Genomic DNA, 20,594 nt, shown 5'->3' on the forward strand with positions numbered 1-20,594 from the left:
CACAACAGAGACATAGATCAATGGAACAGAACAGAGCCCTCAGAAATGATGCCGCATAGCTACAACTATCTGATCTTTGACAAACCTGATAAAAACAAGAAATGGGGAAAGGATTCCCTATTTAATAAATGGTGCTGGGAAAACTGGCTAGCCATATGTAGAAAGCTGCAACTAGATCCCTTCCTTACACCTTATACAAAAATTAATTCAAGATGGATTAAAGACTTATATGTTAGACCTAAAACCATTAAAATCCTACAAGAAAACTTAGGCAATACCATTCAGGACATAGGCGTGGGCAAGGACTTCATGTCTAAAACACCAAAAGCAATGGCAACAAAAGCGAAAATCGACAAATGGGATCTCATTAAACTAAAGAGCTTCTGCACAGCAAAAGAAACTATCATCAGAGTGAACAGGCAACCTACCGAATGGGAGAAAATTTTTGCAACCTACTCATCTGACAAAGGGCTAATATCCAGAATCTACAATGAACTCAAACAAATTTACAAGAAAAAAACAAACAACCCCATCAAAAAGTGGGCAGAGGACATGAACAGACACTTCTCAAAAGAAGACATTTATGCAGCCAAAAAACACATGAGGAAATGCTCATCATCACTGGCCATCAGAGAAATGCAAATCAAAACCACAGTGAGATACCATCTCACACCAGTTAGAATGGCCATCATTAAAAAATCAGGAAACAACAGGTGCTGGAGAGGATGTGGAGAAATAGGAACACTTTTACACTGTTGGTGGGACTGTAAACTAGTTCAACCATTGTGGAAGTCAGTGTGGCGATTCCTCAGGGATCTCGAACTAGAAATACCATTTGACCCAGCCATCCCATTACTGGGTACATACCCAAAGGACTATAAATCATGCTGCTATAAAGACACATGCACACGTATGTTTATTGTGGCACTATTCACAATAGCAAAGACTTGGAACCAACCCAAATGTCCAACAACGATTGACTGGATTAAGAAAATGTGGCACATATACACCATGGAATACTATGCAGCCATAAAAAATGATGAGTTCGTGTCCTTTGTAGGGACATGGATGAAACTGGAAAACATCATTCTCAGTAAACTATTGCAAGAACAAAAAACCAAACACCACATGTTCTCACTCACAGGTGGGAATTGAACAATGAGAACTCATGGACACAGGAAGGGGAACATCACACTCCGGGGACTGTTGTGGGGTGGGGGAGGGGGGAGGGACAGCATTAGGAGATACACCTAATGCTAAATGACGAGTTAATGGGTGCAGGAAATCAACATGGCACATGGATACATATGTAACAAACCTGCACATTGTGCACATGTACCCTAAAACCCTAAAGTATAATAAAAAAATAAATAAATAAAAATAATTTTAAGGAATATTGTTAATTGTTTGATGAATAATAATAATACTGAAGTTATGGATGTTTAAGTCCAAACTCTTTAGAAGGATTAAATGAGATTAGTTATGAGTTTATAATTGTTGAAGTTGGTTGGTGAGAATAGGGCAATTCATTACCATTCTATTTTTATGTATGTTTGAAAAAGCCCACAATAAAAAGAAGTACGTATCTATAGTACTTTAAAATTCAACAATCAAAAAACAACACCATTAAAAATGGGCAAAAGACATGAACGATACTTCTCAAAAGAAGACGCCTATGAGGCCAGCAAATAGATGAAAAAGTGCTCATCATCACTAATCATCAGAGAAATGCAAATGAAAACCACAATAAAATACCATCTCATACCAAAAAAAAAAAGAAAAGAAAGAAAGGAGGGAGAGAGGGATGAATGGATGAAAGAATGGAGGGAGAAAGAGGAAGGAAGGGACAATTAGAAACTTAAGGAAAAGAAAAAAGATAAAAACTAAAAATGAAGCTAACTAAAATTCGGCACAATTTTGATCAACAGGTGGAATATATCTATTTTTTTAAAAATTCCCCTTTGACATCGGAACCACTGAGAAGTGTAATCACCTATTATTAAACACTTGGTTCAGTAAGTCACAATATTTACATAATCATAACAATGCAAATTCAGTTTATTAGTTTTTTCTATTTTTAAAAATAAATCACAGACAAATTACAGCACAGAACATCATATCAACCCTGACTTAACGAAAAACATAAAGTTAGATTTAGAGATTGGAAAGTAGAGGGAGAAATGGAGGGAAGCGTAAGAGTGCTAATGTTTTTATTTTTCAAAAAAAAGTAGGGGAGCTCCAAGAAATAGTCTTCTGTTTAAAAGAACAAGAAATGGAAGTTTAAGTAGATTTTTCTGAGGTTGGAGAAATGATTACATAAGGAATGAAAAAAGTGACAAGACAATATGGGTAGAAGCACAAGGAGGGAAGAATGTGTGGGAGTAAATCCTCGTTATAGCCAGAAATCAATAGATACCGTCTACATTTCATAGTGACATAAGCATATGGTTTTTAGAAATAAAAAGGTGACATACCAGAAAAACCAAAAGTCAGTTAACTAAAGAGGCATTTGGAGAGCAAGACTAAGGGTAGGGAGGGGTGGAAAAGGGGACTGTCCTTTTCAAGAAGTGGTCTTCCAAACTCAAATGTTTAACTGTAACATTTCATTATTAAATCATTCACATATATTTTTTCAAAAAATTTTAAATATTGAGAAATATCATATACACGAGAGAACAAAGAGACATATACAACCATGCTTCCTGCAGCACTTTTTGTAATAAATATTAAAAAGTGTTCAAACACCTTAAACATCCACCAGTAGAGGAATAAATGAATTGTGCTATGTTTGTATAATGGAATACTACAGGCCAGTCCAAATGTGTGAACTAAATTAACTACGTCAACTTGGAGAGACCTCAAAACACAATGTTCAGAGATATTTTTGGAATAATATGAAAGGTATATTAACATTTTTAGTACTTCAAAGGATTACTGTTCATTGGTCATGGATACACACATGAATGTAGGAAAGTATAAATGCACAAACTAGACAAACACAGGCTACATTCTTGAAATCATGGATTCATCCAGGAAGAGAAGGAGGGACCGGAAATAGTGGAACAAGCAGGACAAACTTTACCTGTAGTTTTTATTTATTTTAAAAATGAAGAAAATGCAGAAAGTTTTAAAATATTGTGTTAATATAGAGCTGTTTTCATATTGTCCTATCTTTTTATATTTATATTATCTGGAAAAACTAATTTTAAAAGAGAAAAGGAAGTGGAACATACAAAAGAAAGAAGATCTGGCAGGAAATTATATTGGCAAAATTATTTTTAATCACATATGGTATTATCCTATTGTTAGCAATGCCTGGCATATAGTGGTTTTAAATAAATGTTTTCTTTTTATTTTTCTTTTAGAAATAGATTCAAACTATTGAATTTTTAAAAACACATTTGATTAACATATTTATGGGTTCAGGATTTAGATTTAATATAAACCAAGGGGAAGGAGAATGACAGCTTCAAAAGTGGAATAGATTAATTTTAGGGAAGATTTTGAAAATCATGTTAGATGTCTAGAAATTACAGGTTAAGAGCACTTTCATAACAATCAATATTCAAAATATCTGAATTTGGAGAACAAATTAAAGGAAATACTTGATATAGAAATTATTACTTCCCTTAAAAAATACTGTATTTGTATTTGTATTTGAATTATTTTTAAAAACAATAGGCTCCTCTGATCTGCTTTCTTTGCAATATAGTGTGAGTTTTTTGTTTGTTTGCTTATTTATTCATGATTTGGGTTACTTTCACATTTTGGCTATTATGAATAATACTGCTATGAGTATTCATATAAAAGTTCCCATGTGGATTTGCTATTTCATTTCTATTGAGTATATACCTAGGAATGGAATTACTGGGTCATATAATAATTCTATGTTTAACCTTTTGAAGAATTGTCAGACTATTTACCAAAAGAGTTGCTACTCCATTCCCACTGTCAGTATATGATAATTCTAATTCCTCTGCATTCTCACCAACACTTATTATCTGTCTCTTATTATAGCCATCCTACTGGGCATCTTGTAGTTTTTATTTGTGTTTCCCTATTATCTAATGACACTGAGCATATTTTCATTTGTGCTTCTTGGCTATTTCTATATCTTCTTTGGAGAAATGCCTATTCACATCATTTGCCCATTTTTATGGTGCTGAAATATACATAACAATATTTACCATTTGAACTATTTTTAAGTGCATAATTTAGTGGCATTAAGCATATTAAGAAATACATTGTTAATACGGAACTGATGGCACGGGCATCAATTTGAGTCAAATAGATCTGGATTTGAACCACAGATGTTACATGGACAGGCTGGGTGATCAAGACAAGCTACTGAATCACTCTGGGCCTCAGTTTTATCATCAGAAAATATAAGGCTATTAGCCCTATGAAATAATTAAATAAATAACATGAATATGAAACATAGGGTGGATGGTAACCTGTTTAGTAATATAAAGTGAGTTACACTATATTATTTTTCCTTTAAAAAGCATATTTTAGGCAGGGTGTGGTGGCTCACACCTGTAAGTCCAGCACTTTGGGAGGCCGAGGTGGGTGGATCACTTGAGCCTGGGAGTTCGAGACCAGCCTGGGCAACATGACAAAACCCCGTATCTACAAAAAAATACAAAAATTAGCCGGGCGTGGTGGCACACGCCTGTGGTCCCAGCTACTACAGGGGATGAGGTGGGAGGATCAATTGAGCCCAAGGACGTCAAGGCTGCAGTGAGCTGAGATCGCACCGCTGCACTCCAGCCTGGGTGACAGAGCAAGACCCTGTCTCAAACAGAAAAAAGTACATTTTAATTATTTAGGAGATTAAAACGACAGGCTAAAGAGAAAAGTTAATGAATTTTAGAAAATTTTTATCATTAATAAAATCTTGAAGTTATATTCTCCTTCACTCTTTAAATGTTCTATTATATTCCAAAACCTGATTTATTCCTAATAGTGTTATTTATGCACCTGGTCAGCCCTAGTAATAAACTAAGCATCCTGTGGGTTAGCTGTGCTTAAAAAATGATTTATAAGATTAGAAAGTCAAATATTTCCAGAGATTTTTAAAAAATCAATCCTACAAATAAGAACATTCACACCCGTGGTATTTTAAAAATTCTTCACATTTCTTTAATTTACCACAACTTGAAAAAATGTGGCAATATTTTAATCTACTTGTATATAAGGTCTGTCAGATGACCTGTGGCAGCAATGTGCACACCTCAGGGAGAGAAGGTGTGGCAGTGGGGTAGGATGTAGTCTACAAGCATTTCCTAATTCAACCTACCTCCACCCAGCAGTTCCTTTGTGCCAGGCAATTTCTGGAAAAGGGAAAAATAATTTGGTGCAGGTTTAAACTGCATTTTGCTGATGTGGGCCTGATCATTTCATGGCCCTCCTGAACACTGAGAAACCACTTCATGGTGGTCCATAGGTAAGATTTCAGAGCTTAAATGCTGAAGAGCGAGTGTTTCAGCCTCTTTTTAAGTGGCGGTAAAAAGTAAGATGATCATTCCCTGAATTAATATATACCTATATAGTGAAACTGTAGCAATTTTATTTAGATAAGTATATAGGTTTTTTGATATAAAACCCTCATATTTAAGAAAAAGTCTTATAGTCTTCCTATTTCCAGTTGGTGAATATGCTAGGTACTGCCTTCCACATGACTTAGTGTTTGCAGGTGCTTAGCTGGACACCACATCTCTGCCTCAAAACCTAGTTAATGATTGTTCATCTACCAGATCTTGGCCCAAATGTAATTTGCTTAACTTTATCCACTCACCCCCATGGATACACTAAGCCAGGTTCCCACATTATAAGCGCTCAGCACAATGGGACCCCTTCTTTCACAACATGTAGTTTACAACTATAAGGTTGTGATTGGATCATTATGTGTTATATACATGTAACAAAATTTCTCATGTGCCCCATAAATTTGTACAAAAAATGGTAATGCTATTTCCATGATAAATATATTAATGATTATCTTCCTCACTAAACTGTATACTCAGGAGCATATAGTGTTTTTCTTATCCTTATAATGCCAGGGCATACTATAGTGACTGGTATAGGATAAGTATTCAATCATATTGAATATATGGATGAAATGAATAGAAAAGAACTATTTTAGAGAGGCAAAAGGAGACAAGCTCTTCCTGTTCTACTTTCAACCCAGCCACTCTTCTCTGACCTCACTGTCTTATTTCTCTATGGTAAGAAAAATCTGTTCTCCTAGACCCTAGCAACAGCCAAGCCTTACATATAAATACTCACCATGTGCTTGTTGAATAAATGAATGAACGATATATATACATACGACTGAGATATCATCACAACTACACAAAATGTTACTGTATAAATTCATAGTAAAAGATAAATGAGAGAAAAAAGATTTACTTGAAAAACTCGGCAACACTGTTTTAATGAAAGGAGACTCTGGCTTAGTGGGCAACAGCACAGGTGAGGAGTGTACAGGAGTGTGGCTGATTAGACTCGGGTAAAGTGAAGTTTCTATAAAAAGAATTGTTCATATGTAAAACAACACTACTGCTGCTTCTGAAGACAGGGCATTCTTTCTCCTGCTGAAAAATTACAATTCAATCTTTTTCTTTGTTCATCATGTCTACAATATTAGTTGTTTACTTATTCATTGATAAGCTGTAGAACAGTGTTTTTCTAACTGCAAATCATAGCCATTCGAATGTTGTGAAATCGATTTAGCGTCTTGCAACCAGCATTTTTAACAAATAAAATAGAATTTTAAAACATTCTATTTCAAGCAAGAAATCTTTCATTTCGGTCTTGCATATCTGTATCTATGGTGTACTAGGTTGGAAGGTAAAATGTATTTATACATTAAAAAAGCCAAAACTGCAATTACTTTTGCACCAACCTAAGTTTTTTTCACTGTGGGTCATGGCGAAGAAGAAAGAAAGAAAAAGAAGCCACTGCTATAGAGAACAGCTGCTATTGGAACAGGCTCCAAAGCCAGACAAACTGGTAAGCTAATCTTGCCTCTAAAACAAGTTACCGAACCACTATGAGCTTCAGCTTTCTCTTCCCTTCTGCAAAATAGAGAGAATAACACTTGTCCCACAGGGTAACTGAAAGAATAATAATAGTAATATAAAATACATAAATACGTAAAATAATAACTAATATTTGTTGAGACCTTACTATGTCACAAGTACCATCTTCTTTAGTCCCCCAAACACCCTAATAAGGTAAGCAGCCTGTTTCACAGAAGAGGAAACTGAAACATTGAGAATGTAAGTAAAAATCTTAATAAATGTAAGAATATGTATCTCAGTGCTTTGCACATGAAGAACAGCAGGATGAGTACCACAAATATTTGTGATGGATAAAATACAGTCTTTGAATTCAGAGAACTATCCACAATAAATAAAACAATACAATGCTTTAGGAACTTAAAGGGGGCAGAAATTCTTTTGAATTACACTGGTTAAAGGAAGGCTTCAGGAAAGAAGGGTCTAGAGCAGATCTTCACGTACAAGGAAGGCTCTGTGTAGGTGGATGGGAACAGTAAAGGTATCATCAAGGCCCAGGGACAGAAAAAGTCATATAGGTAGGTTGACAACAGATCATAGAAAGAGGTCGTCGAGTACTATTAATAGCTTCAGGGGGCTTTAGTTTATCTCTTATATTCAAAAGGAAACCATTGAAAACTTTTAACAAGTGACTAATGATAAAGATGCAATCACCGAACCTGGATAATAACCTCCAAATAAGTATTGTTTAAAAATCTGTGTATTTTGACTTGACTGAATTCTGTTTTTCCAGTTTTATGAGTGGAAAGCTAGCCTTGCTTCAAGGGACATTATGAGAATTAATAAAACATTCACTAAACTTTAGAGCTTTCTGAAAAATCCTACTATAGAAGCAAATGCAAATTATTTTATTATAATTGACTAACTCTCATAAAGTACTTGTACTTGAATGGAACTTCTGCATAAATATAAGTTTTATTATGATCATTGCATTTTTCAGATTATAATGTTTGAGGATTATATAATTTTCTAATTTATTTTAATAATTATGGAGATAATTATAGACATTAAAAATATTTATTCCAGCCTTTTGCCTAAACACAGTTTATACCAAAAAAAGTACATCCAAATATCTGTTCTCCATCAGATTGATCCTTAACTTTCTAATATTTATTTTATTATGTACTATGACACAGAAGCAACATATGTATATTGTGAACTCTCACACGATAAACTATGCACTGAAATTTATTTCTTCCTGATTTCAAATCCCTGCATCCTGCTATTCTTGAAAATATATAATAACAGGCATATTAAGATGAATTGAATAAAATATGAACTTTTAAATCTTAAAAACGCTTAATGCTCTGTAAGTCATATGGCATCTAGTTTGCAATCTTATATATTATGGGTTAAAAAAAAATTGAAAAAGTAACCTTCTGAAAATTAAGTCCTTGTGCCCAGGAACAATTCTTGGGGTTCGGAACATCTTCCCAAAACAGCTTTTTCATTCTACAAAGGATAAATAGGGCATCAAAATTAGAGAAAAACATTCATATTGAAATGTGAACAGTTAGTGAATAGACAAGCTAGAAATTAGTCCACCAGATCAACTACGCCTCCGCAGGGTCAGATGCATTTTCACATGCTAGCCCATGAAGATTTCTACCAAACTTTTATCTAGACCACAGTTGAAAATCACTGTAGTAATAGAAATAGTCAATACTTATTGAAAGCTGTGTGCCAAGCACCATGCTAAACACTGCATAGATTTCTCTCAAAGAAATTGAAATACTAAAAATGGCCACAAAGTGGGTACCAGAAAAAATTCCACTTGATGTGGCCCCGTCAATTCACTTAACTAAAAGATAAATTCAGATTCTAAAATCTCCTCTCTCTCTCTTTTTTGCCTGAAGACAATGGTTTCTACAGAGATTTGGCATGTGTAAAATAACCACACTGGACTTCCCAGCACAGAGAGTATCATGGCACCCATGCCACCATCCACGGAACTCAGCCATTTGCCTGACAAGCCAAGCAGACTGGAGCCACACAGTGCTGATCTCTAAAAAGCAGAGTGCTTGCTGATCATAAATGAACTGACTGCTCCAGGTCACCACTAAAAGGCTACTTTTGCCACCCACTTCACCACAAAATGTCCTTAACCCAAACTGCAGAACTCTGAAAGCCATTTTTGCCACCTCCAAGAACATACTGCTTAGGATTTCCTGTTATAAGCTTGTTGCTTCCTGAATGTACATACATTTGTTTTAAAAAAACTAAATTCTTCCTTGAAGCTATGTTGTCCTTGACAGAGCAGGAGCATCACCATCATGGACAAGCACCTCATTTTAAAATTCACCTTAATCAAAAACCACCTAAATCCAAAAGGGCATCAGCCTAATGGCTAAGGTCAGCATTACCATAAGCCACAAATAACATCTCCAACCAGAAACATTCCATCCTCCCTGACCAGAGACATGCCAGCCCCAAGATAACCCCCCTCCGGCCGAAAAGATGTCAGCCCCAAGATAACCTCCCCTCCTCCTAGAGACATTCCAACCCCACCATAAACTTCTCCCTCACACATAAACATTCCAAGCTTGTGATAAGCCCCCTCACCCTAAAACCAATATACACTCTTAGTGTGTAAGAGAAAGGGCTCCTGAACAAAAATTGGCCAGAAGCCCCTCTCAGGTTTTATCTAAAGAAAACCTGTCTTTAACTGTTAAGCTGTGTTTGGTATTTCTTTCCTCATTCTTTAACTCTTACAGTCCTAGCAAAACGGAATGCCATTTCCTGACAACAGGCCTTTCCTTTTTATGCTGTCTTAACTGTATACAGACTACATATAAAAGCACTTAGAAAACTTTAATATTCTTGATTTAGAAGGTTTTAAATCAGGGTTTGAATATGCTTAAGGACTTTTGCCATAAAGATTCTTAACCTCAAGTACAATACCTTTGGTGTGATATTAATAATGTTCCAAGCAGTAAGATGGAAGAGGAAATAATTACTGGCACAATTACATATAAACCTGCATCATTCTGGTGTTTTTCAGTATCACCTGAAAAAGAAATACAATTTACACAACTCAGAAACTTGAGGAAATATTAATTTCTTTCTGTATCAAAAATTACAGTAGACATTTTCTGAATTCATCATAAATCTCTTATTACCTTCAAAAATATAAAAATAAAAAACAAAGATAAAAATATGTTGTGATCGGCCAGGCGCGGTGGCTCACGCTTGTAATCCCAGCACTTTGGGAGGCCGAGGCGGGCGGATCACGAGGTCAGGAGATCGAGACCATGGTGAAATCCTGTCTCTACTAAATGTACAAAAAAAATAAGCCAGGTGTGGTGGCGGGCGCCTGTAGTCCCAGCTACTCGGAGAGGCTGAGGCAGGAGAATGGCGTGAACCCGGGAGGCGGAGCTTGCAGTGAGCCGAGACTGCGCCACTGCACTCCAGCCTGGGTGACAGAGTGAGACTCCGTCTCAAAAAAAAAAAAAAAAAAAGTTGTGATCACATTAATAAAATAATTATTTTGTTCAGCATCATATCTACTGTAAATTAGTAAAATATTTTTTCAAATTTATTTATTTGCCATTCCTCTCCATCTGATCATTTTTACATTATAATGGGTCAAAGTGTCAAAGTTGTTATGATGACTGTCTCAGTATCTACTCCTGGACGACCCAACCTTCCACACCTGCCAATCTCTATCTTGTTCACTCCACACACACTGATTTCCTTGCTGTTTCTTGAACCACCAAGCATCCCCACTCTTTAGGGACTCTTCACACACTGTCCCTTTGCCTGGAATGCTTTTGCTATTTGTACAGTTATGTCTTCACTGAACATCATTGATAGGCTCTTGGAAACTGCAATGTTAAGTGAAATGGCAGTGTATAACAAAACCTTTTTTTCCTCATCAACATTATAATGAAACTACCTTGAACAAAATGATGTTATTCAAGGACCTCCTGTACGTCATGTTGCATAAAGTTGCAGTTTCCAAGAATCTACTGACAATATCAAGTAGGGTCTTACTGTCCTTGCAAGGTTTTACTTGAATATCATCCACCTCCATAGAAAGACCATTTCTGACTATCAACTAAAATGCCACATTTAATGCCATCCCTTTATCTTGCTTTTATTTTCCTTCATGGCACTCATTTCTATCTGACATTATATAATTATTTATTGCCCATCACTCTCAATTAGAGCACTGACATTTAAGATCCATAAGGGCAGATACTGGCCGGGCGCGGTGGCTCACGTTTGTAATCCCAGCACTTTGGGAGGCCGAGGCGGGCGGATCACGAGGTCAGGAGATCGAGACCACGGTGAAACCCCGTCTCTACTAAAAGTACAAAAAATTAGCTGGGCGTGGTGGCGGGCACCTGTAGTCCCAGCTACTCGGAGAGGCTGAGGCAGGAGAATGGCATGAACCCGGGAGGCAGAGCTTGCAGTGAGCCGAGATCACGCCACTGCACTCCAGCCTGGGCGACAGAGCAAGACTCCGTCTCGAAAAAAAAAAAAAAGATCCATAAGGGCAGATACTTATGTTCACTATTCAATCCCCAGTGCTTAGAACAATGCTCAATTAATATCTGTTGAATAATACATGTATGAATTTTTAAATGATTTTTATTCTAACAACAGATGAAATGTTTATCTCTTGAAATATCATTGCTAGGTTGCTTAGATTTGAAGACAATTTAAAAAGTAATAACAAAATCAAAATGTTGGTATTCCAAGTACAGTAAGATGAATCAGAAATATAAGAGGCCCAGTGACTTTATTTCTATAGCTCCAGTTTCATTTTTAAAGGAAAAAAATATTTCCTTTGGAACCTCACCATGAAAAACCTACAGAAGACTCTGAACTCTTCCATGATTCTATCAGAAAAAGAATAATCCGATGGCAATATTACTGCGAACAAATTAGGCACACACATTGGTGTAAAAGGAAACTAAAATTATAATTTTTACCTTGAGTGAAACTATTAATTATCTTTGGTTTTCCCACTCCTTCTATAAATATTGGGTAAAGACTGAACTGGTACTTCTCAATGGGGATAAAATGATCTGAGGAGAAAAATACGTAAAAGGCTCATTTATACATAATTAATAGTAATGAGTGGAAAATACATTTTAAAAAAGAATTAAAGTGACTATCCTATATTTCCAAACATAGAAATTACTTATTATTTATGGATTAAATTATCAAGGGAGTTTCACAACAAACTTAAGCACTTCTAATTATCTAGTAATGACAACAGTTTTCCAAATATTTTTCTAAAAAATCTTACCCAGAGATAGAAGATTGCAATTTTTCAAAGGCGTGTTCCAGTGATAGCCAATTTGTTCAAGTGCAGGGTGTATGAGCTTTTTCTTTCCTTCATTTCCTTTTCCAGAGCAATATCTTCTACTACCTCTCCCTTACCCCCAAAGTGGGCAATACTCCTTTTTTTAATAGGAATTCAGCTTACTTAGTTTCCCCATTCCATTCAAGGTAGCTGGGAGACTAAAGTCTTGTAAAATCCTATGCAAACAAAATGGTGGTGGAGACCACGAGACCACTTGCAATATCTGGGATTTTGATCCATGGAAAATGACCAGCCCTATAGCAAAGCTCCAGATGGATCCATCCATGATTTTCACAAATGCTAATAATATATAAATACTCTTCTAGAAGAATATATCCAGAAGAAGAGAGATCTCTGTGAAGCCTATATTTTATATCCTCATGGTTTAAAGAAAAGCACAGAGAGTAACTACCTGGGCAGCAGTGGTGATGAACTAAATTCAGTTCAACAATTTGTAAATAAATTTACCCTGATGCTAAATTCTAGATCTCTGGAATAAAATAATGGTATGAGTCCTTAGAATGACATTGTATAATAAGATCATAGCAATCCTTAGCTTCCCTAGCTAACTTCCCTCAATCCTTACTCAGACTTAGAAATGCTGTCTTGTGCACTTATACTTTGTACTTGACTCACCTCCTGGGATAACTGGTCTAGCTTTGGGAGAATACCCTGGTCTAGGTCACCCAGTCCTAGCTCCTCAGACCTTCAGGCTAGCATTCCCACTCATTGTTAGTGGCATTATAAGTTGGTACACAGTTTGAGGAAACAATTTGGCAGAAGATATCAGAAGCTGATAAAAAGTGATTTAAGAAAAGATAAAGCTGGAAGTAACATAAATAATCTCCAACAGTTTAAGTAGACTTTGGAATAAAATGCTATATCATTAAAAATAATGGTAGAAAGAATTGAGGAGAAAATATGATATGATATGATATGATATATGATATCCCCCGTATAAAATGTTAAAATGAGAAAATGTCAAAGGAAACAGAATTAGGCTGGGTGTGGTGGCTCACGCTTGTAATCCCAACACTTTGGGAGGCTGAGACAGGAGAATCACTTGAGCTTAGGAGTTCAAGACCAGCCTGAGCAACATAGTGAGATCTTGTCTCTACCAAAAAACAAAATTTTTTTAATTAGCTGGGTGTGATGGTGTGTGTCTATAGTCCCAGCTACTCAGGAAGCTGAGGTGGGAAGATAGCTTGAGCCCAGAAGGTTGAGGCTGCAGTGAGCCATGTTTGCTCCCCTGCACTCCAGCCTGGGCAACACAGAGAGACCCTGTCAAAAAAAAAGAAAAGAAAAGAAAAGAAAAGAAAATCAGGGATCTAGAAAAGAAAAGAGAAAAGAGAAAGAAGAGAAGAGAAAAGAGAAAGAAGAGAAGAGAGAAAAGAAAAGAGAGAATTAAATGTTTTGATAAAGGTTATAGGATTATATGTATTAGGATGGTAGTATCCTCTATCTTTTTGAAGTTTTCATTAACTGGCTATATTAATTGAATTAATAATCTGTAGTGTCATATTAATCCATGACAGCAACTTACTAAAGTATAGTAAACTTACCATGGATATAATACTTCTTAACAGATGAAGAGATTCTAAGCCATTTTATTTCACCATCTTCATTAAGATTTTTCCACTCAATAATAAAATACATTAGCTTGTAATCACTGGGTGATAGCATCCAGGAAAGAATCACACAACTGCTGTTTAAAGGATAAGCACTGAGTGATTGCACGATATTTACTGAGGGGAAAAGAAGGAAATTAAGTTTTAAATTTAAAATTAATAAAAATCTACTAATACTCTTGAGGAACTTATAACCTACTAAAGGGGATAAGAAAGAGAAGACAGACAATTTACACAAATAAATATAATACATGACAATTACTTTTGCATCATGAGAGTCATTTAAACAGAGAGATATGGGAATATACGACATTGAAGAGAAAAATGATACTCCCTAAAACCTTAAAAAGCAATTTTTTGATATATTCAAAAACGCATTCTCATATGGAATACTGCACAAGCTTATTAACCATCCTCTCCCACTGATGGAGTGATACTCTCAAAGCACAAATCTGTTCATTTTAACACCATCTACACAGCATCCCACTTAAAACCCTCCAGCGGATTTCTACATTTGAGGGTAAAATTCCTATCATGCCTACAAGGCCCTGAGGGCCAAGTCTCAACCTACCTCTCTGCCTTCCATGATTTCCCACACCAAAGCCACCCTGGTCTTTCTTCGTTTTCTATTCTGTGCCATAGACTTTTGATCTGGCTGCTCTTGTGAGGATCCAATGCTTTTCCTGCCCTCCCCTACATCTTCTGGGGAAGTTTAATTCCTACTCACATTTCAGATTTCAGTTCAGTACCACTTCCTCAAGGTGGCTTCTCTGAATCTCAATGCCAGGTCAGGTTCCTTTTTTTCTTTCCTTTCATAAAATTATATTCCTTTCCTGCAGGCCCTTATCTCTCAGTTTGCAAATAGACATTCACTTGTATGATTATTTCATTAATACCTGTCTTACCTATTAGGCTCTGGACACTCCGACCATTATAAGTTTTCTCACATTACAATTCCCACTGCCTACTCCACTGAGGCATTCTACAGATATTTCTAGAATATAAATACTTAGAAAATGTTAAGCATAAACCATTGAGCTGGGTGCTACGGAACTCGATGCTTAACACTATAAATACAAACGTAATCATAATGTAAACAGGACATAAAATAAGAAAGACAGGAAGCACTCTGAGATTTAAAGAAGAGATAGGGCATATTCAATTAAAGTAATAAGCAAAGATTTCATAAAGGAGGTAACAGTTGGAAAGGCCTTTATAGATTGGTAGAGACACAGAAAATTTGTATTTTCCATTAAAAATTTACACTTTGAATATGTAATCTAGACTAGAAACTCCTATTGAAAGTGGGTCTCAATTCTCCAATTAATCAGATATATCAAAATTAATGCAAGAAGGTTTGCTACTCACATTCAATGAAGTCCATAGTAATTTTAAGTCTCAGCAGTTAACCTGCATCCATATAACATGTCATGCTATTACTATTTTACATAGTGTTAAATATATATTTAATATGATATATACTTATTTTTACATATTTATATGCATGTATGTATGAATATAAATATATACATGTATATGTATATAGGGAGAGAGAATTATTGACCTAAAGATCTCCATTGGTCCAAAAGATTTACATATTAGATTCACTAAAACATTCTCATATATTATAATACCATTACAACAATGTTCTCCCACATGAAAGCTCAAGGACTGTATTACGTGATCATTGTACAATGTACTTTGTTATTTTTCCAGACAAAGAAGAGATGAAAGGTGAAAGAGAGACTTTCAGATGCAGAGAATTGCAGGCTGCTTGAAAGATAATTTAAAATAGGAGAGTTTGCAAAAGTTAAATATCAAAAGAGGCAATGGATTACTACTCTGTACCTCTTCTTACCTTTGCTCATAGGCCATGAAAAGGTTAAATTAAAATTTGCAGCAGAAGCACCAATTGAATTGATGGCCAGAACCGTAACAGTATGTGCTTGCTCTGTCCACAGGAAAGTGAATTTCGTGTGATTTCCCACATCTTCTGACCATGTTCCATTGCAGGAAGTATGATGGTTTATCACGTATCTCTGAACACTGCACAATGAGTCATTTTTCATCAGGGGCTGTAGTAAATATAGAAATTGATTAGTTTAAGGGCTGCAGTGCTTTTTATACTAATTGAGCTCACACAACTCTCATTCTACATTTCTTATTAGGAGGCAGGGGCCAGATCAGGGCAGGTACCATTACAAGGCTGAGAGGCTGGGGAGATGGGTGGGATAGAGTTTGCCTCTGCCACAGTCTCCATGAAGGTGTCTGGATTGTTATGGAGCATAGCAAACTTATTTTCCCCTTTTTGAGGTTTTTTTCTTAAGGCCCAGAGAATAAATCACTTGAAGATAATAAAGTAGGGATATGTTCAAGACACTTTTCTACCAAGAAGTTTCACTCTAATTTTAGAGAAATGAAAGACTGCTAAGGAGTAGAGAGTTTCCTCATCTAAAAAGCAAACAAGGAATAACCCTCAGATAATGAAGAGCAACAAAAAGAAGAGCTGTGAAGGTGTTAATCATCATATATTGATCATAGTAAGATTTGTCATTCATTTTCCTTTCTTCTGATACTCTTGGAAGATTATCTAGAATGTAAGAATGTCTGCAAAGGTTAACGAATAACAGAGGCTATCAAAACAGTGTCTATGGCACCCCAGAATTTGTCATATAATTAAAAATAATAATATCAGGTCATTAAAGATTCCAATGTAAAATCTAGTTCAATTCTATTCTTATATTCCACAGAGGTTAACAATGTATTCCATTTCCCCAATCAACTTCACCTATGGCAGGTAAGATTAAATGCTGGCAATCCCTTATAAAGACAGAGAAGGCTGGACTGTATATCATAGACTAGAACAGTACATCTCAATTTCTTGCCAGTGAGATGCCTCTAAGTTAGAATTGGCAGAGAAAAATAAACACATATACATGTATTCCTGCAAAATTTGGAATCATCTGGATAGGGTGGAAGTAAGATTTTAGCAGCCACCGCAAGAAAGAAAAGTCTCAAAGTCATGCGAATTTTGCATTTTATTTGAAAAAAAATGTCAGTTTTAATGAATACTTTTTTGGTAACCATCAAGTAAGAGAATATTAAACTTCCTTACTTTCTGGTACTACAAGATCCTCCAGGCTAATCTCGTATATTTTCTGCCCCAACCCTAAAATTAGCCATTTCTCCCAATAGCCCTTGTTTCTGTTATTGAACGATGGTAATTAGAAACAAGTCTGGGCACATGCCTTACTACTGGATGTCATTACTTTTAGGCCCTCTTACCTTACAAATCAAGAAAATGTACATGTATCCTAAACCAGAATCTATCTACATCTATATTAAGCTAGATATAAGTTAATACCTATATCCCCAACTCTAATTCATTGCCACGTGGATCATCCTGTGCTTGTGTGTAAACTCCCAATCCCACAGTGAGAAATCTGGGTCCCACCATCCACCACCCATTTACTTGCTTGTCCCCTTCCAGTGTACATGTAGAGCAGTACCATAATTGTTAGCCCATAGCCCTGTGAGAACTGTATCAACTAGAGTACAGTGCTTATGTACAGTTTCTTTTGCCTTTAGTCTGAAGAGTCCACACATTTCCAACAACTCCACTCAAGTTCCAAAGTGGCCTTTTCTCCCACCACCTTCAGTGAAGTTGCTTCATACACTTGTAATACAGGTAGATTCCTTTGTGACAGATTACAGTCAATCCTGGGATCCTTCAACCTCCTAAATGATTTTCTTTTTAATCTACATGCATTAAGATTCACTCTTTGTGCTATGAAGTTCGAGGAGTTTTGGCAAATGCATAGTGCTATATACCCACCATTTCAGAAGTATACAGAATTGTTTCATTTTTGAAGGATATCTTAGTTGCCTCTAGTTTGGGGTGAATATAACTAAAGCTGCTTAAACATTCATATGCAAGTTTCTATGTAGACTTAAGTTTTCAAATCAGCTGAGTAAATACCTAGGATGCAATGTTGCATCATATGGTTGGTAAGGCTATGTTTAAATTTGTAAGAAATTACCAAACTGTCTTCCAAAGTGGCTGTACCATTTTGCATTTCCACCAGCAATGAATAAAAGTTCTTGCTGCCCTGCATCCTCACCAGCAATTTGTATTGTCGGGTTTTTTTTTTTTTTGGATTTTAGCCATTCTAATAGGTGTGGGGTGGTATCTTGTTTTAATTTGCAACTCTTTAGTGATGAATGATGTTGAACATCTTTTAGTATTCATATTTGTCATCTGTATATCTACTTTGGCTAGGTTTTTGTTCAGATATTTGGTGTTTTTGTTTTTTTTTTTTTTTTTCATTTTAATTGGGTTGTTTGCCTGTTGAATCTTAAAGATTTCTTTGTGTAATTTGGTTCTAAGTCCTTTATCAGATGTGTGTTTTTGCAAATATTTTCACCCAGTCTGTGCCTTGACTTTTCATCCTCTCAACAGTCTTTCCCAGATCAGAAGTTTTTAATTTTAATAAAGTCAAACTTACCAGTACTCAAAAATTAAAATAAAAAACCTCACAATGACAGGGGCATGTCAAAGGAACATGAGTCAGTTAAAAGAGCTCCCAATGACTGAAGCAGGAATATTTTCAGCAACAAAATAAAGTAGTATTGGATTACGACCCAAGTCTAAAATAAATGTTCATTGTCCATACTCATATAAATAAATGATTGAATAAATAAATAAATAAATGTGGGAGAACAGATAAATCTCCCATGCAAAAGAACACCAAATAATATATGTAGGTCCTCTACCTTCAAGTAGGTGGAACATGACTCCTACTCCTTAAGCATGGGGACATCATTTTTAAAACTAAAATGGAGAAAGAAGAAAAAAAGAGTAACGTTCCAGTGGAAGCCAGACAACACTACCTCAGCCAGACAAGCAAGGTTAACATCAACTATGGTAAGTCACATTGGTAGAATGTATCCTTAATATGATGTGATGGAATAGCATTTTACATCTGTGATCTTCCTCCCCCAAACCCATAACCCTAATCTAATCATAAGAAAACATTAGACAAAACCCATTTGATGGAGATTCTACAAAATACCCGACCAGTACTTCTCAATTGTGTCAAGTTCATAAAAACAAAGAAGATCTTTTTTTCTTTCATTTTTTTTTATTATACTTTAGGTTTTAGGGTACACATACACAATGTGCAGGTTTGTTACATATGTATCCATGTGCCATGTTGTTTTGCTGCACCCATTAACTCATCACTTAGCATTAGGTATATCTCCTAATGCGGTCCCTCCCCCCTCCCCCCACCCCACAACAGTCCCCGGAGTGTGATGTTCCCCTTCCTGTGTCCATGAGTTCTCATTGTTCAGTCCCCACCTATGAGTGAGAACATGGGGTGTTTGGTTTTTTTGTCCTTGCGATAGTTTACTGAGAATGATGGTTTCCAGCTTCATCCATGTCCCTACAAAGGACATGAACTCATCATTTTGTATGGCTGCACAGTATTCCATGGTGTATATGTGCCACATTTTCTTAATCCAGTCTATCGTTGTTGGACATTTGGGTTGGTTCCAACTCTTTGCTATTGTGAATAGTGCCGCAATAAACATACGTGTGCATGTGTCTTTATAGCAGCATGATTTATAGTCCTTTGGGTATATACCCAGTAATGGGATGGCTGGGTCAAATGGTATTTCTAGTTTGAGATCCCTGAGGAATCACCACACTGATTTCCACAATGGTTGAACTAGTTTACAGTCCCACCAACAGTGTAAAAGTGTTCCTCTTTCTCCACATCCTCTCCAGCACCTGTTGTTTCCTGACTTTTTAATGATGGCCATTCTAACTGGTGTGAGATGGTATCTCACTGTGGTTTTGATTTGCATTTCTCTGATGGCCAGTGATGATGAGCATTTTTTCATATGTTTTTTGGCTGCATAAATGTCTTCTTTAGAGAAGTGTCTGTTCATGTCCTTTGCCCACTTTTTGATGGGGTTGTTTGTTTTTTTCTTGTAAATTTGTTTGAGTTCATTGTGGATTCTGGATATTAGCCCTTTGTCAGATGGTTAGATTGCAAAAATTTTCTCCCATTCTGTAGGTTGTCTGTTCACTCTGATGGTAGTTTCTTTTGCTGTGCAAAAGCTCTTTAATTAGATCCCATTTGTCAATTTTGGCTTTTGTTGCCATTGCTTTCGGTGTTTTAGACATGATGTCCTTGCCCACGCCTATGTCCTGAATGGTATTGCCTAGGTTTTCTTGTAGGATTTTAATGGCTTTAGGTCTAACATTTAAGTCTTTAATCCATCTTGAATTAATTTTTGTATAAGGTGTAAGGAAGGGATCCAGTTTCAGCTTTCTACATATGGCTAGCCAGTTTTCCCAGAACCATTTATTAAATAGGGAATCCTTTCCCCATTGCTTGTTTTTGTCAGGTTTGTCAAAGATCAGATAGTTGTAGATATGCAGCATTATTTCTGAGGGCTCTGTTCTGTTCCATTGATCTATGTCTCTGTTGTGGTACCAGTACCATGCTGTTTTGGTTACTGTAGCCTTGTAGTATAGTTTAAAGTCAGGTAGCGTGATGCCTC

General features: G+C 36.1%; 1 protein-coding gene across 1 annotated transcript in view; it reads right to left on the reverse strand.

Annotated features, from left to right (window-relative positions):
- LEPR (leptin receptor) overlaps nt 1-20,594 on the reverse strand; it is a 97,216-nt gene that overhangs the window by 16,837 nt on the left and 59,785 nt on the right. The window contains exons 13-17 of the mRNA XM_032136369.2: nt 15,883-16,099; nt 13,959-14,141; nt 12,020-12,115; nt 9,984-10,089; nt 8,459-8,534 (exon numbers count right to left, since the gene is read on the reverse strand). Of these exons, the coding sequence (XP_031992260.1) occupies nt 8,459-8,534; nt 9,984-10,089; nt 12,020-12,115; nt 13,959-14,141; nt 15,883-16,099 (678 nt within the window). The remainder of the gene's footprint in view (nt 1-8,458; nt 8,535-9,983; nt 10,090-12,019; nt 12,116-13,958; nt 14,142-15,882; nt 16,100-20,594) is intronic.

Source organism: Hylobates moloch, unplaced genomic scaffold, assembly GCF_009828535.3.
Source record: "Hylobates moloch isolate HMO894 unplaced genomic scaffold, HMol_V3 SCAFFOLD_18, whole genome shotgun sequence".
Lineage (NCBI taxonomy): Eukaryota > Metazoa > Chordata > Mammalia > Primates > Hylobatidae > Hylobates > Hylobates moloch.